The sequence below is a fragment of the Heterocephalus glaber genome, unplaced genomic scaffold (assembly GCF_053883595.1).
Source record: "Heterocephalus glaber isolate CG9 unplaced genomic scaffold, H.glaber_assembly_v1.0 deba00001428, whole genome shotgun sequence".
NCBI classification, from domain to species: Eukaryota; Metazoa; Chordata; class Mammalia; order Rodentia; family Bathyergidae; genus Heterocephalus; species Heterocephalus glaber.
In genome coordinates this window covers 13,492,229-13,515,712 of record NW_028258293.1, presented here as the reverse complement: position 1 = coordinate 13,515,712, position 23,484 = coordinate 13,492,229, and the positions used below count along the sequence as shown (strand labels likewise).

General features: G+C 37.3%; 1 protein-coding gene and 1 pseudogene across 9 annotated transcripts in view; both read right to left on the bottom strand.

Moving 5' to 3' along the window:
* The window catches only part of Pik3c2a (phosphatidylinositol-4-phosphate 3-kinase catalytic subunit type 2 alpha), a 112,372-nt gene that overhangs the window by 24,833 nt on the left and 64,055 nt on the right, over window positions 1–23,484 (bottom strand). For 8 of the 9 annotated variants that reach the window (XR_015451338.1, XM_087211242.1, XM_004851494.4 and 5 more), the window contains 12 exons: window positions 18,745–18,888; window positions 16,675–16,720; window positions 16,385–16,592; window positions 15,077–15,199; window positions 12,975–13,142; window positions 7,382–7,493; window positions 6,657–6,802; window positions 4,354–4,542; window positions 3,535–3,628; window positions 2,986–3,080; window positions 2,461–2,641; window positions 826–930 (listed from right to left, as the gene is read on the bottom strand). Coding sequence is in view for 8 of the 9 variants with exons in the window: in XM_087211242.1 (XP_087067368.1) it covers window positions 826–930; window positions 2,461–2,641; window positions 2,986–3,080; window positions 3,535–3,628; window positions 4,354–4,542; window positions 6,657–6,802; window positions 7,382–7,493; window positions 12,975–13,142; window positions 15,077–15,199; window positions 16,385–16,592; window positions 16,675–16,720; window positions 18,745–18,888 (1,611 nt within the window). In the remaining variant the exon portion in view is untranslated. The remainder of the gene's footprint in view (window positions 1–825; window positions 931–2,460; window positions 2,642–2,985; window positions 3,081–3,534; window positions 3,629–4,353; window positions 4,543–6,656; window positions 6,803–7,381; window positions 7,494–12,974; window positions 13,143–15,076; window positions 15,200–16,384; window positions 16,593–16,674; window positions 16,721–18,744; window positions 18,889–23,484) is intronic. The other variant, XM_087211243.1, reaches the window with a different exon arrangement.
* Window positions 7,500–12,968, bottom strand: LOC106009944 (serine/threonine-protein kinase D3 pseudogene; annotated as a pseudogene).

Below are 23,484 nucleotides of genomic sequence, written 5' to 3'. Positions count from 1 at the left end.
AAAAATGTTTCAAATTTGAGCCTTATAAATTCTTTTTTTTTTTTTGGTACTGGGGATCGAACTCGGGTCCTTGCGCTTACCCAACATGCAGCAAAACCACTGAGCTAAATCCCCGGCCCCAAGCCTTATAAATTCTTAAGCCACTTCCTCCCACAAACCATCCTCTGGTGCTTCTTCTAGGGAAAGGAGCCAGGTGTCTATGGACCACAAGCTTGACCGAGTGTGGCAGTTCTAGAATGAGATCTCTACTTCTACTTATAATAGTATTATAGTTGATTATCTGTGGAATCAAATATTGACAAAAGCCCAATTTCATTAGCAGAAATAAAATCTTATTTTTAAATGAAACTGACAAAAAAGCTAATTTAAAGAGTAAAACTAAGCTAGACATGGTGATGCACTATAATCCCAGTACTTTGGGAGGTAGAAATAGGAAGATCACAAGTTCAAGCCCAGCCTGGGCAACTTAACTTAGACTGACTCAAAATAAAAGATAAAGATTAAAAACAAAAAAACGATAAAAAGGGCTGAGATATAGCTCAGTGTGAAGGCCCTGGTTCAATCCCCAGTATTGAGGGGAGGATAAGACTAATTTAAGAGAAACAATAAGCCAAACCCAAGGTAGTAAATAATTTTATACTGTTGGTCTTTTAAGATTAGTAATTGGATAAAAGTATGCTGAGATGCATAGTAATGACAGACATCCTTCCATACATACTTCAAACTATGGAAGTTTCATACTCATTTACCTTAAATATACCTGCCTATTTTCCTTCTTCCAACACATTATTCTGAAATTTAATATGAACTTAAGTACTGTGTCACCTTAATATTTAACTCTTTTGCCACCAGACTTGGCTTGAGAGGGAGACGGCATCTATTTCTCAAGAAAAAGGACTGTACTCTTTCCATACTCCTTTGGAGGACAACCTATAGAAAGAAATTGTAACTGTAAATACATAATGAAAATAAAGATCTATTTTCAAGACATCAAATTATGCTGTAGACACAAATTGCCAAATAATCAAAAAAGTCATTGCTAAATGTGTTCATTTTTACTGCAACAACAAAACTGGAATGGGCAAAGGCTATGAACAGAGGGAAAAGTACATACGGCCAACCAACACACAAAAATGTCAAAGCTTGCTAACAGTCATGAAGAAATAAAAAGTAAACAAAATGAGATTCAGTTTCTCATCTGCCAGATGAAAATTTAAGATAACATCCAATGGTGGGAAATAATTTCACAATCTCTTGGTGGAGAAAGAAGTACACGTAGGCATGGCTTTTCCTGGAGAGTAATCTAACAAATTATTATAACAAAAATATACATAGCTCTTGATTCAGCTATTTTGCCTGTAGAAATCTCCTATAAATACTAGTAACCCTGGTGTGATGGTACACGCCTGCAATTCCAGCTACTTGGAAGGCTGAGGCAGGAGGACTGCTTATGCCTAGGAGTACACAACTGTCCTGGGCATCATAAACTCTAAAAGTTAAAAATAAATAAAAATGTAAAAAGAAATACTAGCAAAGAAGCAAAAACTTGAGACAGGTGTGGTTTACGCACACCTGTAATTCTTGCTACTTAGGAGGCTGAGGCAGGAGACTGTTGAGTTTGAGCCTGTGTTACACAGCAAGTTTGAGGCTAGCTGGCCTAAGCCACACAGTGAAGCCCTGTCTCAAAATAAACACAGAAAATAAGGGCTGGGGAGGGCCTGGGATTTAGCTCAGTGGTTCCACCACCTGCCTCACAAGCACAAGGTCCCAAGTTCGATCCCCAGTATCAAAAAAAAAAAAGGGCCAGGGATGTGACTCAGTGGTACAGCACTTCAATAGCATGCAAGAGACACTGGATTCAATCCCCAGAATGGAAAATACACCTCAAAATCTCAGAAAATAACAAATGTTGGTAAGGATGTGGAGAAGTTAGATCTCTTTTATATTGCTAGTAGGAAAGTAAATGGTATATATACTCAGCAATTCATTCTTGCTTTTTTTTTTTTTTTGGGGTACTGGGGATCAAACTCAGGACCTTGCGCTTTCGAGGCAGGCACCAGAACCACTGAGCTAAATCCCCAGCCCCTATCAGCAATTCATTCTTAAAGTGAAAACAGGTGTTCAAACAAAAATCTGAACCATCTCTGTAATCTCAGCACTCTGGGAGACTGAGGCAGGAGGATCTCAGGTTTAAGCCCAGCACAAAGGCTCTACTTTCAATGGGGGGAGGGGTAATGAATATATGATTGATTTTCTGAGTTAGGTTATAAAATCTTTTCCTATATATTTTGTATATTTTATGTTGTATATTTTAAACAACTTTTGAATTTCATTTGCCCCAAATAGTACAGGTGTAGTTACGAGTTCTAGTGAGAGTCTACTGATAGAGTAAAAACTTATTTTGTCAGCACCACGAAGATTTTCTAACATCAAAACACATTCCCTTTCGAGGGCACATACCTGTCTGGCTGATCCACTAGCCTGCTTTACTTTTTCTGCTACTCCACCTAGTAGTTGTACAAATTTCGTCTGCTTAGAAAGTTCTTCTCTGAGTCTTTTCCCTCCTATTGAGAGGAGAGCACCCAACACATGTTCATATCGGGTACCAAACTGGGTATCATGCAGGGCATCTTTGAGAAGCCTAACACACCAAAATATATGTCAGTCACTTCTGAGAACTGGATGAACCTCCTTCAAAAATCAACAAGTTCTATTTTTTGTATTTAAAATTTTATTTTAAGTACATAAGTAAAAACTCATTTACTAATACAGTGTTGTAACATGCCAAATATTTTGCAATAGAGGCTTTTGTCACTTTTGGTTTTATTTCTAAAGACATAAAAATTTACCTTCTCTAATGCATTCAATAAAACATCTGGTGTCCACAGTAAGTAGTCTGAACATAGTATTTAGACCTAATAGAGTATGTCATCACTATGAATACTAGGAATAGAAATAAGGTACTTAATAAAATTGAAATCTTACCAATATAAATTGTGTGCTATCTGGATATTTCCCAATGCCCGGGACAGAAGGAAGTGCACTAATGAACTATTCAAGTAAATTTCGTATTTCAAAGCCTATGTGTAAAAGAAAGTAAGAATTAGTAGTGCTGAAACCCATACTAAGTTATTCAGGTAAGATTATTAAAAGAGGATCCAAAAGAAACTTCTTACAAAAATGAAATAGGTTAATTACTATAGGCTAAAGTAATGAAATAAAACACAAAAATGGACTTAGGAATAATATTAGCAATGTTTCACTAGCCAGGTAAGAAAAATCAAGAAATCAACTAGTTTGTTTTGAGACTCTAAAAAGTCTAAGAATTAAAAATTCAGGTACAGATATACAGTATTCAAGTGGGGCAGATGAAGTAATGGGAAAAAAGAAGTCATGCTAAATCCACACGTAATGCCCCTCAACATTGCCATACTATAAAACTAGTTTTAATCAAAACAGAAAGGGGATCCCTTACTAAGTTCCTGACTCATAAATACCAGTACCAGGAGTGAGGTTACCTAGTAAAGAACTCACTTGCACGAACTGTGGAAGGAGATCTGTCAGCTCATCATCACTAATGGCCTCAATCCAGGTCATAGCTAGGGTTCTCACTTCCTGATCAGCAAATCTAGAATATCAGAAAATTAGGATTTAACAGTGATTTCCTTCCATTGAAGCCATATTTCCTAAAAAATGCAATCTCAATTTTTCCGAACAGAGAATACTGACATAATTCTTTATTCAAAAGCAATATATTTCTTCTTTTTCAGGAAGAAAGGCTCATTGTACTATAGATTCATTTTTGGAATTATTTAGTTTATAAAAATTAATTTTTGCCCACAATGAAAAGCGTAATAAATTATTCAAAATTTACAATCTAATCCTTTTGTTGTTGTTGTTGTTGTTTTGAGACAAGGTCTCACTATGTAGTTCAGATAGGCCTTGAACTCACTATGTGGCCCAGGGTGGTCTCCAGCTTGCAGCGATCCTCCTGCCTCAGCCTCCCAAGTGCTGGGATTATAGATGTGCACCACCACACCCGGCTTCTAATCCTTTTTTGTATGTTAATTTTATATGAAAGCAAAAGCTTTTAAAATAATTTTAATGCAGGGCCAGGGATTTAGCTCAGTGGTTTCGCCGCCTGCTGTGCAAGCACAAGGACCCGAGTTCGATCCCCAGCACAAAAAAAAAAAAAAAAAAAAATTTAATGCAAAAGATTTGTATAAGTGTACATTTACACATTTATATTATATTGAACTGTTTTCGGGTTAAAAAGAAAGAACTCCAACAACATAATACCTTACTTGCTGGAAAGACTGACATGAAACAGAGCAAATGATGTATATGACTTACTTTGAATCAAGAAGCTCCAATGCAGCCAGTGGATACAATGGAGGCCACTGGTAAAGCAATGAGTAGGTTTTGGCAAGATTAACCCATTTCCAGTTTGGGGCACTTGCTAGTATTTTAGGAAGACAATTTGGGTGTTTGAAGCAGTAATACCGTTTCTCCCACAGAAAGGCTTTATCTTCTTTAGAAAGCCTGCATTCATAGTAGAATTAAATTATTTCTCATTAACACTATAACAACATAGTTACAATCTCAATGATTAAAAACATGAAGAAATCTATTTACTTCTTGGTGAAAACATTAATACTAATTTGGGATAGAAAAATGTAATATACAGTAAACATTATTACTTTACCCAAAGGACCTGGAAAGAAATTATTCTGTCTTGATAAAAGAACATTTAGTCATGAAAACAAAGGATAATTTGGTACAATAAAAATCTAATGAGCTCAAACCAGATGCCACGTACTACAAAATGACAGTTGAATAAGCAGACCTCACCCTAAGAGTTTCCAAGGATTTCATCCATTTTATACAAGTCAAGTGCCATGTAGAAAACAAATGGCACTATCACTTTTTTTTTTTTTTTTTTTTTTGGTACCAGGGATCAAACACTATCACTTTTTTGAGAGTAGTGATGGTACTGTGGATTGAACCCAGGGCCTTTGCACTGAGCTATATTCCTTGACCTCTTCCTTCCCTCCCTTCCTTTGTTTTGAGACAGGGTCTCACTAAGTTGCTTAGCTGCCTAGATGGGCTCAAACTTAATGATCCTCTTCTCTCAGCCTCCCACTGGTGCTACAATTTCAGGTATGTGTTACTATGCCTGGCAGCTAGTATAAACTTTTAGAAAATTATTATACAGTTGAATTAATAATAATCAAAATGAAAATGGCTTGCTCTAGATATTCTCATTCTAATTGCTTTAAATAACAAATGTTCATGTGAATAAAATATTTCATGATTTTATACTCCATTCATTTTTGTACCTACAATTCATACAATGAAACACATGCATATCATATGGTGAACTGAAAAAAATCCATATATTACACAAAGGGCACAGTAAAATCTCTTTCCAACTCCACATCACCTAAGCTTGCTTCCAGAGATAGTCTATTTATAGAGAAACAAATATATGTTGTTTTTAGGTCTGCGATTTTTCATTTCTGCTAACAGTAACACACTATACACACTAGTCAGCTCTTTGATTTCTTCATTTAATATATCTTATAAATGGGTACATATAGCTTTAATTTTTTTCTAAATAGTTGTAGTTCACCATTGAATAATTTAACTGTTATTGATAGACATTTCTAATCAGCTTTTCAGCAGTCTAAATATTGTAATAAACATTCTTGCCCTCATAAGCTAATACACGGTTTTCTCTATGAAATACAAATGGAAGGAGTTAGGGCCAGGGATTTAGCTCAGTGGTTCCGGTGCCTGCCTTGCAAGCACAAGGTCCCGAGTTCGATCCCCGGTACCAAAAAAACAAAAAACAAATGGAAGGAGTATTGCCCGGTTGCACAATATACACAATTGTAACTTGTATAATTTGCCAAATTGCTCTCCAAAAGGGTTATGGCTGGGCCAGGGATGTAGTTCAGTGGCACTGTGCCTGCCTCGAAAGTGCAAGGTCCTAAGTTCAATTCCGGGTAGCAGAAAAAACGAAACAAAAAACAAACAAAAGGGTTATGGCTTTTACATAATTCACATCTTTTCTGAATCCTTATTAACACTTTAAATGATGAAGCATTTCAATTTTGCTGCTCTGGTGTAAGATGATATTTTGCACTGATTTTCTTTTCCTTAAAAGACTGGGCATCTTTTCAAATATTCAAAAGGCAGTGCCTTCCATTTGTGCACACTCTCCTTCAATAATGAGTTATTGATCATTATCTTACTGATGTGAAACAATTCTTTATAGACCAAGGAAATTAATACATTGATCATTTATTATATTTCCCAGTCTGTTTGCCTTTTGATCAAGTAAAAAGTTTGACTTGTGCAAATTTCCTAAATTGATATAATCTTATAAGGTTGGTTTTGTTTCTTTGTTTAGTGGTACTGGGGGTTGAACCTGGTGCTCTGCACTTACTTGCTAGGCAAGTGAACTACACTTGAGCTACACCTCCACCTCCCACATATGCTTTTAATATAATTTTTAAAAAGTTAAATAGAAAATTTTCCTCACCAAAAGCACTGCTAAGTCATGAAGTAAATAAAGGCATTTAATATATGCTCTTAACTTGAACTTTACATTGCAGGTGATGCTCAAGCAAAACAGAATAGCCAAAGCATACCCAAGTGATGAGTCTCTGTGAAGAATATCAAGAAGTTTTTCTTTTATATCATTTTCCAGTGTTTCTAAGTTGTATTGCTGTATAATGCCTCTGTCAACTTGAGGAGTTGTGTAAATAATATCAAACGTAGGAGAAGGAAAATCAACCTTAAAAATTCAACAAAAATTGATCAAATTACAGGTGAAATATCCTCCACATTAGCTTAAGAAAACTGATTTTTTTTCTTAGCAATAAGGGTGTATTTACATTGAATATTAAATTAGTGCTTGTCTTTTTATCGATGGTGATTACCAACAGTTGGTAACTCTCAATACTATATACATTACATATATATTTCTTGGGATGGGTACAATGCTATTTTTTCTTTCAGTACTGGGATTGAATCTAGGGGCACTCTACCACTAAACTACATCCTCCATGCTTCGAATTATTTGTTATTTTGAGACAGAGGCTTGGTTAAACTGCCTGCTGGCTTCAAACTTGCAATCCTCCTAAGCTTCCAGAATAGCTGGGATTACAGGCATGTGCCACCACACTCAGCTTGGTAAAATGCATGTTCTACTGTTTTTCAGAAACTGGAAATGGTTTTGTAACATTTAAATTTAAGATAGATTCTGAAATTAAAAATCAATTCATAATAACCCAAATAGTGGTAGACACACATACTTTTTATAAAGGAATTTAAATTTAAATTTAAACCTCCATGTGCCAAGAAATACCATTACCTGTAGTACTATTCTTTCCATGACACATCCTTTTTTGGGGATTGTTCCAGGACTAGGATTTGTATGCGAAGAGGTCCAAAGATATAGAAGTTTAGTTCCACACGTTAAAAACCTTTATGAATGTAAAAAGAACACTATAATTTCCTTTAAAGAAATCCAAAACTCATAACACATGGTAGTCAATTTGAAATATTAGTATTCCATTCACTGTTTTATAAAAAGAACACCATCTTTTTTTTTTTCAAAATTAATTTCTTTATTTTTTACCTTTGCTAGAAATTTCTCTCCATGGATTTGGTGGGTACATAAATGCAGCATTTTGGATTTGGTCATTTATATCTTCATCCTCACTGAATGGAAATGTACCACTGAGGCTCGCATAGATGGTGACTCCCACTGACCACATATCTAGAGAACGGTTGTAACCTTTAACTCCTGAGAACCTCAGGGGCCAAGTATGCTGGTGCTCCTACTACTGATCTCCAGAATGACTTTTTACCAATAATGTGTGCAAATCCAAAGTCACACAGCTTCACCTGAGGAAATGGCTCTGTTGATGCAAGCAGAACATTTTCTGGCTTTAAGTCACAGTGCACAATATTCTTAAAATGAAGATTCCTTAAAGCAACAAGTATCTGTGTTACCATAAACTTAGTAATTCGTTCTGGAAGTCGACTTTTCTCACTAGACACAGTCATTTCCAACATATCTCCATGTAGTTTTTCCATTACTGCAAAGACTCGCTCTGGAGTTTCAAACATACATTCCAGATTTACAATCCCAGGATGGTGCAAATTCTGTAAAATAGCCATTTCATTACGGAGTTGACTTTTTTTTTTTTTGGTACCGGGGATTGCACTTGGGTCCTTGCGCTTGTGAGGCAGGTGTTTTTGCCACTGAGCTAAATCCCTGGCCCCCTGACTTTCTTGCTTTGTGGGGAATCTCATCTTATCAATTACTTTAATAGCCACATCTCTTCCTGTCTTTCTATGTTTTCCTCCGTACACAATGCCAAATTGGCCTGAACCAAGGATCTCATCTGCAAAGATCTCATAAACGGTACTGATGTCTACATTCTCCTGGATCTGACAATTAGATACAGAGATACTGGTAGACAAATCTTTGTGATCTTTCCCTTGCCCTGGAGAAGTGCAAACACTTGCTTGAGGGGTCACAGACATGAGGGCTTGGCGAATTGCTTTTTCCCAGCTCTGTGCTACATCAAGTCCAACTCCAGTGGCAGCAAGAACAGGATTGTGAGAGCCATCCCCATTGTTCTCACCAACAAAGTATACCATAGTGTCAGTGATGACTTCAAAACAGTGTGGGTTGCTGCCTTGTGAAATGTTTGTGAAATCTCGTGGCGAAGATACTTGTAGAATTTCTAAAAGTGGAATTTCCTTATAATACTTTGATCCAGATTCATTTTGAAATAATGTTAGACATTTGCTGTCAAGTCTCCAATAATGCCTCTTTCTCAGATTATCTCTGCTGGTGTAATGGACCATTCATCCTTCCTTCACCATTGTGCTGCTCTTCCTCTTTGTATCCTTGACAGACTGTACAACCCTCATTAGTGGAATTTTATTGCTTGTTGATGGACTGATGGTTTTAACAGCTTCTTCATCTCGTTCCACATCAAGATCTGATGGATCCAGGAAGAACATTTTATCTTCTGGAGGAGATGGCTCTTCTGTGTCATCTAAACTATGATTACCATCAGTGTTTATGTCATTATTATCAATGTCCATTGGTATATCTGTATCTGTTCCCATACTGGGAGTTTCTCCATTGAAAGTATCCTTCGCAAGGCAGTCTCATGGTACTTTTGATGCACAGCGTTTATGGCAATTGAATTTGCAATCTTTGTACTGCATTCCTTGGTGAAAAAGACCTTTCAGTAGCCGCTTGCAGTACTGACATATTGTGGGATGGCCATAACAGTGAACAGCAAATGTGTGGAACTTTTACTCTGCACATTACCATCTTTTCCATCCAGATTGGGAGACCACTCCAAGATGGAATTCTCTTGCTTGGTTCTTGGTGGATATGTGACTCTTCACTGAGCAGAGGTACACATTCAGGCTGGAGAGGTCTTGGAACTGAGAGGCCAGGTCCTGGGAGAGATACATTTGACAGACGTCTCTTTCTTACTCTACTAGTTATTTGGAATCTTGAAGGTACATCTTTTATGATAATTTAATCCACAGCCTTCATATTTTAGCCCCTGACGTACCAATCCCCAGAGCATCTCACCACAATAATCACAAAAAGTAGGAGCTTTGTAAGAATGTACATATAGAGTATGTGGACGAATCTGGAAGTCTTCTACTGTGGCCAAAGCCGAAAGAACAACTTCTACTAGATATCCTTCATGTATTTCATCTGCTGAGGTAATCAGCTGCAAAGTATTTTCGGAGTTCATATCATGGCGAAAGAGAAGAATTTTGTCATACATGCCAAAGAATCCACACTCTGGAAAGGAATTGGGCTGGGCAGTCCTGAGAGGCTCCAAGCCTGCTGGCGTCCGGGTCTTGGACCGGGTGCCATGCCGCTGCCCCGTCCTCTCTCTCACCCTCCCCATCCCGTCCTGAGGCGGCAGGGTGGGGGTCCGGGGCGGTAGTTCCCCCGTGGGCCCCGGCTGGGTGGGGGCCGCCAAGAACACCATCTTTTAAGAACAGTTATTCCCCATATTGTACTGTGACTTTAGGTGAACATAATGAATTATGAGGAAGGATAAAGTGAAGGAGAAAGAAAAAATACATTTTGTAAAGAATGGTGTAAAGACAAAACACAAGAAGGGTAAAGATCTGTCTTTAAAACAACTTTATAAATAGGAAGAAGGGGTCTTTCCAGATTTTCTATAAAGGAATATATCTCAAAGTGGAGATTTGGATTACAGAACTGCTTCCTGACTTTTACTGTTAGAACAAAAACTGCATGCCAAGAAAACTGGTAATTGTTAGTGCCAGAGCACCGATCATCTGAGATAAGAAGCTGTATTTGTGTCCTTGTCTGCAAATTTTTTGCTATAAAGGGTCAGGCAGTAAATATTTTGTCTTTCATTTTTTTTTTTTTTTTTGTATGAAGGATTGAACTCGGGACCTTGCGCTTGTAAGGCAGGCAGCGAAACCACTGAGCTAAATCCCCGGCCCAGGCAGTAAATATTTTGGACCTTGTGGGTTACTCATTCTCTGCTGCTAAGACTTGGCTGTTATAACGCAAAGTAGTTATGAGCAATGCATAAATGAATATGGGTGCTACATTCCAATAAATTGTATTTATAAAAACAGGCAAGGGGGCTCAAGTATGTACTGTAATTAGATCTAGAGCCTTACTTTGATTCCAGTTTAGTTCTTTGGCAAGAACACTAATATGGGGCTGGGGATTTAGCTCAGTGGTTCCGCTGCCTGCCTCGCAAGCGCAAGGTCCCAAGTTCCATCCCTGGTACCAAAAAAAAAAAAAAAAAAAAGAATCAGAAACTGCCAGGCATGGTGGCCCATGCCTATGATCCCAGCATTTGGGAGGCTAAGGCAGGATGGCTGTGAGTTCTGCCCATCCTTTTTAAACACAATCTTGCCAAGTTGCCCAAGGTGGGCTGGACTTGCAACTCTCCTGCCTTCAGATTCCAGGGATTACAACTGTGCGTCACCATGCCTGGTTCACTTCATTTTATAATCTCTTGATTTATGAAAGAATGTTATATAATTCATCTAAAAAAAAAAAGTTTGCCAGGCCATGAAAGTGGAAAAAAATGATGGTTTTCTAATTAAGCAAAGACTTACAGTATTCTCAAAAGTAAGAAGTTTCTAAAAACTGATTTACTATATTTATAAAAATCAATGATAATGATGGAGTTACATTTAATTTTCTCACATAATTACACTCTAACACTAACTTACAAAAAAGAATTAAGAACACAATTCTTCTTCATGGTACCAGTTATGTCAATATTATGTTTAGAGAAGTTATGGATTACATTTAATGAAAGGTTCTAAATACATGCCATTAATAGTACTCTCGCCAACTGCTTTTCTCTAGCTTTTGATGGTCTGGAACTATGTCAGATGCCAAATAAAACTTTAAAATGACCAAAAGGTAGATAGTAAAAAAAAAAAAAAAAAAAAAAAAAAACCTCATATACTGCCTCCTCAAACATGAGGGAAGTAATTATAAAAAGTATTTTTCATATAAGTGTATGGGAATATAGCAAGATCAAAATTTGTGAGGTCATGGATGGGGATATAGTTCAATGGTAAAGCACTTGCCTAGCCAAGGCTCTTATATTGGGGGAAAAAAAAAGGTTTGTTTCAAACCAGAAATGATTGCTGGAAAATCAAATAGTTTGCCATTTAAGAAGGTAAAAGAAGTAGACTGACAGAATATTTTCACTCTTAAATGTTTTTTAAAAAGATCCATTATTCAATCATTTCCCAAATTGCCCTATGAATATGATGTTTCAAAAGATACACTGTATAACAACAAAAAAAGTGCCACAGTATCTATCAAGTAAGTTTGAGAATGTCAACATAGAATAATATTTAAGAACAGAGATCCTGGAGCCAGAATGCCTGATTGAAATCTCAATTACTACACAAGCACTGAGGAGCAAGGCATTTAACCTCTGTACTTAGGCTCCCCCTCTGTAAAAGAGGACAGTATCCTCCTCACAGAGTGGTTGTGGGGGAATATACGGATGTGTACAGCACTCATAAAACCTAGCACATAGTAAGAAGGGCTATATAAGTGTTCGCTATTATAGTGAATATATTATTATAAAGTAGTTAAATAGGCTTCTTGATTACAGAACTTTAGATATGCTTTCAACACACTCATGTATATTATCAGTCTGCAGAACATTCCCATGTACTGTATGTAACATACCCCAAACTTATTATTTTCTTTTCTCTTTAGGATGACCTTATTATCCCGATGGCTATTCTTTTAAGCTTTATCTATTAAAGCTCCATCCAAAGAAATTCCTTTACCCTTAAGTGCAGGGGAAAGAATCCCAGAATAGGTTTTGACACAAATAGGACATGTGGAGATTAAAGACCAGGGCTCGTGACAGTAAAGGGACAGATTAGTTTGGTAAAGAGAATTAACAAAGGGAATAATGTGTAAATATGTCTCTGAAACTGGAGAAGTGTAGGAAAAGGATGAAAAGAGGAAACATGGAGTTCTTTCATTAATATCAAGGGAACTGATGAAATCATGGTATTGTATTAGTAATACACTACATAAATGACAGAATCATTGGTTGCTCCTTTTTTTTCCCCCTGGTACCGGGGATCAAACTCAGAACCTCGCGCTTGCCAGGCAGGCGCAGCGCCGAGCTAAATCCCCGGCCCTGGTTACTACTTTTTTACTGAACAGTGAGTACCAAACAACCCTATGAATACCCATGCAATGTTTATAGACTATAGCAGAATAACTGTTTTCCCCTGATCTGTCTTTGAACTTATCCCATTGAAAAAAAATTGAAATAGTTCTACTACTTCATGTTTGTCATTGTCCCCATCCTGTCCTCCAGGCAATTCTGATATGCAGATATGTCCATTGCAACTCACTGTCACAATTCAGTGGTACTTACCGTTTAAAGTCAAAAAGAGGCAAAGAAACTCTGCCCAAAGCTTCTGGGCCCTTCCTCTGCTTATTAGAATCAGGGGAACTTCCACTGCTCTGATTTAAAATTCCAAAAAGAGTAAGATGAAGAAGTGATTCTAATGGCAATTGTGATATCTGGATGGGAAAAATAATTCTATGGGGAAAAATGTATTAATAGAACAGATTAGACTGAATGTGAAACTTAACTTTAATGAGACTGACAACTTTAGGAATTTCATTTAAATATCAAATAATCTTTAATCTCATGTAACCTTTAGCTAAGTAGCAAGTTTGGTTAACTTATAATCTTAAAGTCTTAAATTTTATTAACACATAAAATTTTAAAGGGTAACTTTTTTTCTTTAAAAATTTGTTAAGTACCTTTACTTAAGGTTTGAAGTGTCAATTTCCAGGCAAAATAATAGTCACTTTTATTTCCATTAAGACAGACTTCAGTGGTGGCGAACCTATGGCACACATGATGGAACTGACTGTGTGTATCACTGAAAACTCTAAAAGGTTCGCCATCACTGGATGAGATGAACGTTTATGAGCATTTCTGTTTTGGGTTATAAATATGCACACATATACACAAATAGATAATATGTATATATTTTTTCTAAGTCTGAAAGAACATATGAGATCAATAATGATCACTCTGAGACGATATACTGAAAATTAAAGAGAGATAGGGTATCTGTATATTTCCCAGACTGGCCTTCAATTCACAATCCTTCCATTTCAGCCTCCCAAGCCTCTAGGACTATAGACACGCATCACCACGCCTGGCATCCTATGTGCATTTTTGTTTTACCTGTTTGCTTTAACAGTCACGTATTATTTTTGCAACTTAAAAAATAGTAAAAGAGAAAAACAGGAAACCATTTAATAAATGTGTAACAAATAACAGAAACTTCTTCCACTGCCTATCTACCTAAGTTATAAAGAGTTTTTTCAGTTCAAAAACAGTATTTAAAAAATAGTAACATTGGGGCCAGGGATTTAGCCCAGTGGTTCTGCTGCCTGCCTCGCAAGCGCAAAGTCCCGAATTCGATCGCCGGTACAAAAAAAAAAAAGATAGTAACATTATAAAACATCTTGTACACAAACTGAAGACAACTTTTTAGATCTATTAATCAAGAGCCAGATTCTCATTTTACTATATGTGCTGCTGAAGCGAGCACAAGAGCCAGATTCTAAAAACAAAGAACTAGATTCTTATATATGTCACAGAATAAAAACTAAAATAAGCAACGTTATAAAACATCATCTTTGATAGTTAACATTATGTCAACTTCAGTAAGAAGTGCCCTACTGATCAGGTTAGCATAATTCTGGGTACAACTGAATGGATTTACTAAGACCCACTCTGGGTGTGAGCAATGCCAACAAATAGGCCTGTAGCCTGAATGGAATAAAAGGGAAAGAAAGAAGAACGGCTCCTTTCTGTTTCTTTGGAGGAGCTCCAATCTTCAACTTTGCCTTGGATATCCATCTCATGGCTTCCACCACAGATTCTTCTGCCTTGTAGCTCAGACTTGAGCTTTTTTTTTTTTTGGTACCGGGGATTGAACTTGGGTCTTTGCGCTTGTGCAGTAGGCAGCGAAACCACTGAGCTAAATCCCCGGCCCTCAGGCTTAAGTTTTCTGCTGAAGAAAGACCCTTTGGTCTGATATGGATTCGCCCAGGACTTTATAGCAAGCTCCAGGCCTTCAACTTTTGACTGGACCCTTCAGACCTCCAGCACACAGACAGCCCTTTAGCACTGTTCCACACCTGACCTTTTTTTGCTAGTTACATGTAAATTTATTTTTAACTTGACAAAGCCTAGGAAGAAAAACAAAAAACAAAAAACAAAACCTAGGAAGAATTAACAGCACGCTATTTTAATTTGATAATATATAGGTTTGGGCAAGTATTTCAGATTTTTTCGCAAGAATCTGTTGTATAGAATCATATCTAAAAAGATTTTAAGACATCAGTAAGAATTAAGTAAATTTCAATGGAAATGGTAATAATTAAAACTAGGATATATACATTAAGAACAGAGCACACTGAAAGAAATGAAAAGACAAAAATTTCACTTACAGTTCATCCCATTTAATAAGATAGAAGAAATTTCTGTAAGTGCCAACCTTCTTTGATTGAATAGGTTTAAAAAGATCCTTTCCATTGTGTGATAGGGAACATATCAAGTAGTATTTCTCATAACTAAGAAAAGAAAAGAAAAGAAAAGAGTTAATTTGATTTCTATCTTTTTTTTTCTCCTGGTACTGGGAATTGAACTCAGGACCTTGCAGTTGCGAGGCAGGCATGGTGCCACTAAACTAAATCCCTGGTCCCTGATTTCTATTTTAGTAGTCCAAATTAACTAATTAATACAAATATTTAGGAGTTCTTGCCCCAAAGTGACTAATATCTGAAATAAATGGTCACCATTCATTTGAATTTTGGGGAATCCATTTGAAATTTAGCCATTGCAAGTTCTATGAAAATAGAGAAGTGGTGGGCCGGGGATTTAGCTCAGTGGTTTCGCCGCCTGCTGCGCAAGCGCAAGGACCAGAGTTCAATCCCTGGTACCTAAATAAATAAATAAATAAATAGAAAAAGTCTGGAATTTGTTTCCAGAATAAGAACAGGATAAAAAAAGAAAATAGAGAAGTGGTATAGCCAAAGTACAAAGGGGAAATATATGTCTGTAGGTGCCAGTCTCAAGGGTGCTATAATGACACAAGCTGCAGAATTTATTTCAGTGTTGTGCTCAGTTAGTTACCATCTTTAGATTTTAGTTGAATGATAATGAATAGACAATGTATTCACTTCCAGGTAAATTACAGATAGAAAGACTTTGGCTAAGCTATCAAAACAGAATCAGTTAAGCATATTAATAGTCCATGGGCCTGACATGATTGACCCAATCTTGCTGTGTCTTAAAGGCTTTTCAAAAATAAAAATCAAAACAGGAGAGCCCATATTAAAAAAATCAATAGAAGAAATTAGATTAGCAATCAGTTAACTGTAAACAGCAAAAGATGAGGAGAAAAAGCCTGGCAATCTAGTCCCACTACATTGTTTCAAATTCCCCTGGTTCTAATGGAAAAGCAGAAAGAACAGCAATCTTAAACTAATTTATGAAACAATATTTGCTGTTTTAAGTTTCAGTATGAATTTTTCTGCCTTTGTTGCATGTAATAAGAGTGATACACTTTACTGGCAGAGCTTCAAACATCTCTGCAATTTTGAACTCTGAAATTTTGAAATCTGAAAACCAAAAAGATATTCGGTGATTCTGTATCATCTATTTAAACACCAGATAACAGTGGGTACTGATATTTTATAAGATTAGAATTACTTCTAAGTAAAGCTGTGCATGTTTTCTTTTAAATAGTTACTTACTTTGATATCCAGTTACTTGAAATTCCATGTACAGCAAAAATAGTAAACTGGAGCTGGTCTGCGGTGGTCCACGCTTCCTTGATGTTCCTACTGTGAGTACAGTCTTCAGGACTCCTAACAGAATTTGCATGAAGTCTGAGAAGATCATAAATTGCTGCAGTTAATTGGTCCATGCTCACTTGAACAGGATTTTCAAGATTCAGGGAGCCTAGATTTGGAGAAAATGTTAATATAATTCTCCAAAAAAAATCAACAATTATTGCTAAAATTTAAAGAATCTAAAGACATACCTCCAGTTGAGCTTTTGCTAGTATCTCCTCCAGATAGTGAAGTCACCTGCATATATACAGATCAATTAATCAGAAATTGCATATGATGCAATATAAAATATTTACCTCTATCTCTTCAACACATTTAATTAAATGCTATATCAAAGAAACTCTTCCCAAGCTGGGCATGGTGGAACATGCCTGTAATCCCAGCACTTTGGGAAGCTAAGGCAGGAGGATAGTAAGTTTGAACCCAGACAGGGAAATTTAGCAAGTCCCTACCTCAAAATTTCAAAACAAGACAAAATCTTTAAAAAGGGCTTGGATGTAGCTCGGCTAAAAAGCCCTGGGTTCAATCCCCAGTACTGAAAAAAAGAAGCCCTTCCCAAGGAAAGCTTCCTCAAAATGTCTGAAAATTACTAAAACAGTAAGTAAAAAATGCAAAAGAAGGGCTGGAGGTATAACACAGTGGTAGGACATTTGCTTAACATGTACAAGGTGCTGGATTCAATCCCCAGTATCACATAAAGAGACATAGAGATATATAGACACAGACATACCACACAAAAGCAAAAAGGGAAAACCCTAATCCAAGTAAATAGATGATTTTAAAACAAAGCTATATTAAAAATATAAAAACAGGGGCCGGGGATTTAGCTCAGTGGTTCAGCTGCTTGCCTTGCAAGCACAAAGACCCGAGTTCAACCCCTGGTACCAAAAAAAAAAAAAAATAGAAACACAACATAATCAGAAGTGGCAAGTATACTAACACAGTATTTTATTTTCCACTGAGTCCTCTTATATTAGCAGGATAAGAATATTTTTAAAAGAATGTAGAACTGTATTTATGATGATTTGGTAACTAAAAAAAACAAAAACAAAAACTCGTAATTTTAGGTTGAGCTCTTCTTCCAACTACTCTCTACTTCTTTATCTAAATTATGAATAAAAAGAATAGAAATGCCAGACAAAATTAGGACCATAGTTGTTGATAACTTCCAAGTAATTTCATATATAAGCAAAATCTCTAAATATCATATGGAAAGGATCTGAGAATAAGCAGACTAAATTATGTCCTCCATATCAAGGGCATACCAGAAACATAACTTTTCCTTCCTTTAATTTTATAGTGGCTTGTTAGATCCATTTTTTTCATTCTTCCAATCAAAGATATAAACATATCTATGAACAGAATTCATTAAATCCCCATGGAAATATCATGAGGCAGACCTTTTAGTAAAAGCTGATATATGACATAAAGAGAGGGCTCATAACTTGGTTGCTGGGCCAGGGATTTAGCTCAGTGGTTCCAGAGCCTGCCTCATAACTTGGTTGCTTCTGAGGCAATGAGTCACTTATATGGAGGCTGCTTGGTATTATCAACAGAGGGGGTATGCCCGAAGTAGAATAGCCCCCAGTGGCAAGCATGGACACTTCACTGAGAGAAGTGATAGTTATTATCCTATAGCACCTCCAAACTCAGTATGTATCTTTTTGTTCACTGTATTTTTACTAGTATATGTTTCTGTGCACATTCCTTGTGGGGAATCAGTACATGTTAATAATACTGTACATCTTAATTCCTTTTGTCATCCCCTTTTGTGCCTCTCCCTCCATCCATCTCTTGATTTCCTGGTTTTATTTGGACATGTTTGCAATACATAATGTTTACAATCCTCGTGTGGAGTTGGTACACGCACATAACACATCTTAGTTCCTTTTTTCGTCCTCTTTCCATCTCTTGATCCCTTACCCCTTTTAAAAAGATCTACTTCCCTAATTCCTATCATCTGTCTTCTCTTGTATCTATTTTTTTTTCTTGTATCTATTTTTAAACCCACAATCAATTAATTTATACCATAGGTCCATCTCTACATGTAAGGTGTTCACAGTTTGGCATCAACCCATTCAATGTTCGTTCTTACAAAGCTCTTCCAAGGCAGCCCATCTCTTCATCAAGGAATTCCCACATAACCAAAGAAGTGACCAATTCAAAAGTAAAGCCAAAGTTAAAGTCATAATATTTTCTTCACTAAGACAAAAATCTCCCAGTTTAAGGGATAGGTGCCTACTTAAGTACATAATACTTACATCAGCACTTTTACTCCTTGGAAGGTTAACTGCTCTCTTTAGCTTCTTTATTGATTCTGTAATGGCAGGAGTCTCTACACCATCTAAAGCACTACAGATTTTTCTTACAGCTTTAATTACTTGATCTACAGCTCGGTACTGGTTCTTTAAAAATAAAAAGTAAACATAATTACATAAAATTTAAATACCAATTTCAAATGAAGTCAGAAATTAAAACACTTACATGTACCTACAAGTAGGTATTTTCTACTCTTTAAAAAAATCGGGGTGGTGATCTAGCTCAGTAGTTCTGGCTCCTGCCTCGCAAGCACAAGGTACCGAGTTCAATCCCCGGTACCAAAAAAGAAAAAAAAAGTTTTTTGAGACAGGGTCTTACTCAACTATGTAGTTCAGGTTGGCCTTGAACTCATGGTGATCCTCCTGTCTCAGCCTCCCTGGTACTGAAATTACAGGTATGTGCCACCATGCCTGACTTCAAAAATTTTTTTGATTAGTACAGTGCATGTTTTTGATACATAGTAACTGCATTCTTCTTTTTTTTTTTTTTTTGGTACCGGGGATCGAACTCAGGTCCTCTCGCTTGCTCAGCAGGCAGCGAAACCACTGAGCTAAATCCCCGGCCCAATTTTTCCTTTCTTGACGCTTGGCTACCATACACAAATGTTCCCCTCACCTTCAAGGTTAAATGAAACCACCTCATTGTCCCAAAGCCCAATTACCTCACAGTTCTCAGGGCCTGTTTCTAGCTTCCTATCTTTGGTTATATTTCTTTTTCCTTTTACTCCACCTTCATGCAAGAACCTTTCCAGTTTTAAGGCTCATGCCACTCTCCATCTTTTTTTTCTTTTTTTGGCTTTCTGAGACAGGGTCTCACTCTATAATGCAGGCTAGCCTTGAACTCACTATATAGCCCACACTGGCCTCAAACTCACAGAGATCTTCCTGCCTGAGCCTCCTGAGTGATCTGTCACTTTTTAAAAAGTGGCAGCAAAGTTTTATTAAAGGTAAGAGAAGAAACAGGCTCTGCAGGGTAAATAAGGGCCAAGTAAAATTAGGAAAAGAAGAGTACACTACAGCATAAGGGTGGGCCACCATGCAAAAGGGAACACAGTGGCCTCCATCATTCTTTATGTGCCATCTGTCAATGTATTGTCTATTCTAACCCCATCCTTCTTTTCCTCTCTACTTCGTGACACTAGACCTAGACTCCTACAAACATTCTTTACCAGCTGGGACAATGTTAGTTTTGTCAATAGAAAGTACCAAAGGGACACTCCAAGACAAAAGTAACAGAAAGACACTTTCCAGTTGGGTTCTGGCCCTTTTAATTCAGTACAGGAGCCCAGTGGTTCTCAAAGACAACCCCTGGTTGTGCTCTCAGACCATACCCTGGGAACAGAGGCCAATGTTCTCCATGAAATTTCTTTGCCATGGGCAGCCTGTTCCTGTGACAGCCATACCTTCTCTTCAAAAGAAGATGGGGGTAGGGGAGAGGCATTATCTTCATTCTCCATTTTTGCTTAGTGTAGAGGTGATAGCTGCTTTTTTGTACTGCTACTTCTGGATCCCTTAGAATAGGGTTGACAAACATTTTCTTTAACAGGCCAATAAATAATTTAGGCTTTGTGAGCACTTGGTCTGTGGAATTCAACTCTCCCTATTAAAGTGTGAGACTAACACAGATAAGATAAGAAAATAATTGTGGCTGGGGGTCAATAAGGCTTTATTTACAAAAACAAGCAGCAGGGCTGAGGATTTAGCACAATGGTGCCACACCTACCTCACAACCACAGGGTCCTGAGTTCGACCTCCAGTACCAAAAATAAAAAAATAGTATGCAAGCCATAGTGTGTCAACTCTTGCCTTAGAGCTCCCTTTACCGATTTACTAATAAGGGTAAAACTCTCTTAGTAGTGATTCTTGAAATTTATCTTCAAGTAACTATTTCAGTTTTTTAACACTGACTGGCCCACTACTACACCCTATAATAAAAGCCTCAGTTACAAAAGATTTCTCTGCTTCTTCTACAAGTACTTCTAAGAAAATCTCACAATCATACAGATTAAACAGTCCCCAATCTCAGCAGAAAATTCTATACCACTTACTCCTTTTACCTGCCCTTAGTTCTCTTCCTTATTCCTCTTAAGAGTAGAATATTACAAACCATTATTTTTCACCTCAAAAACCCCTACTGCCACCCTAACTTCACTTTAGTAAAAAGAGTTAACATTTTATCTCCAAAAACTAAAGGCTAGGAACAATAAAAATTTATGCAACTTCCTGACCTCCCTAAATCTACCCAAGGAGGACTCAAAAGATTTTGACCTGAGCAAACTGAAGAACAGAACTGTATTTATTAAGGGGAAGGGTGGGTAGGAATAGAAGTTAAATGGGGTATCTCTGTACCTTCCTCACTGTTTTGCTCTGAATCTCAAACTCTTAAATTACAAAGTCTTTAACAAAAAAAAACAAAAACAGAAAGAGAAGACTGATGGATCAATATCTATGTAAAAAGTTTAAGTTTTAGGGCTAGGATGTAGCTCAGTGGCACTGTGCCTGCCTGGCAAGCACAAGGTCCTGAGTTCGAGTCCTGGTACCAAAAGAGAAAAACACAAAACCTAAAACTTTATTTTTTTAATATCTGAGATGTTAAACATTCATATGAAGGTGCTGGGTCTAGAGTTGAGGGAAAAGGTCATGACTGGTGATAAAAGTTTGACTTTCATGAAGACAGGAGTATGTGAGATCACCAAGGATGTCAATCTAGAAAGAAGAGGTCTGAGAACAGAGCCCCCCCCCCGCCCCCGGGCATTCTAATGTTTAGTTGTCAGGAAGATAAAGAGATCTTAAGGAAGAAACCACAAGTGAGAGTGACAGCAGAAAAAAAGGGAAGTTGAAAGCCAAAAAGGTGATATTCCAGGGGCTAAGTGTTTCAAGAAGGAAGAAATGACCAACTGCATCAGAATCTATATAAAGACAGGAGGAGTAAGTAGAGTTGTACAGTAGGGTGACTATAGTTAACAATACTATACTGCCACAAGAGATTTTGAATGTTCTCATCAGAAATGACAAATGCTTGAAACAGATATACTAACTACTAGGATTTGATCATTATAAAATGTATACATGTATCAGAACATCACATTGTGCCCAAGTATGCAAAATTATTTATAAATTCAAAATGAAATAAAACTTCTTTAAAAAGCACAAATGAGCCAAGTAAGGTGGCACATGCCTGTAATCCCAGCACTTGGGAAGCTGAGGCAGAAGGACTGCCAAGGGTTCAAGGCCAGCCTGAACTACATAGTGAGACCATGTCTCAAACAAACAAAAAAACAAACACAAATACACAGACACACACAACTATAGAAAGGTTGAGAAAAAAAAAAAAGAACTTAGCACTAGATTCAGGATCATGTAAGTCCTTAACGACTTTATTAAGTTCTGTTTCAGAGAAGGGCTAACAGTGAAAGTCTACTGAAGTGGGTTCAGAAAAGAATGGGAAGAGAGAAAATGGAAGCAACAAAACCAGGTAACTTATCATTTTGTTGCAGAGAATGGAGAAGTGGTGTGGTTGATGCAGGATCACAGGATTATGTAGATTCTGGGGGTTTGTACCCCCCCCTCCTTCAGGGATCAAACTCGGGACCTTGTGCTTGCCAGGCAGGCCCAGTGCTACTGAGCAAAATCTGTGGCCCTGTTTTTGTTTTGTTTTAAAATGGGTTAACAATAATAACAACAACAACAACAAGATGGTTTAACTCCTTCCTTTTCCATCTGCCAAGATTTTCTTGGTAATTTCATCCAATCTTATGGTTGCAATATACCACTTATATTCTGATGATTTCCAAGTTTGTTTCCTCCAGCCTAGAAATCCTGCACTGAATTCCAAATTCATATCAACTTTGTGCTCAACATCTCTATTTGAGCCGGGCGTGGTGGCACATACCTGTAATCTCAGCACTTGGGAGGCTGAGGCAGGAGGCCAGCCTGGGCTACACAATGAATTCAAGGCCAGCCTGACTGCATAGTGAAAATTTCTCTCAAAAACAAACAAACAAACAACAAAAAAACCCAAATTCTACGTGGATGCCTAATAGTCATCTCAAACATACTGTTGAAAATTGAGTGCCTGATTTTCCCCTCAAACGTCTCTTTTCTTTCCACAACTCCTTAGAAGGTAACTCTAAACTTACAGTTGCTCAGGTGGGAAATTTTGAGTTACTCCAAACTCTCTCTTCTCATGTTTCACATCCAATCTATAGTAAATCCTCCTAGCATTAACTTCAAAACATATCCCAGCCAGGCATGTGGTGCACATCTATGATCTTAGCACTTGGGAGGCTGAAGGCAAGAGGATCACCACAAGTTCAAGGCCAGCTTGGACTACACAGTGAGTTCAAGGCCAACCTGAACTGTATAGTGAGACTCTGTCTCAAAAAACCAAAATCCAAACCAAAACCAAACCAAACATACCAGAATTGAAGTCCTTTTAACCACTTCTATTGCAGTTACCCTGCTCCAAGCCACCATCACTTCTCGTGGGGCAAGTAAAACACCTTCCCAATTAATGTGTTTTCACTCCTGCCCCCTCCTCATTGTATTACAGTTAAAAAGGCCTAAGGGATCTTGTGTAGATTAGGAACTCTCCCTCCTTAGGCCTTTATACTTACTGTCCCTTCTTGTAGGAATATGCCTTGCCCAGAAACCCAAACATCTTCTCACTTCTGTCCCTTCTCC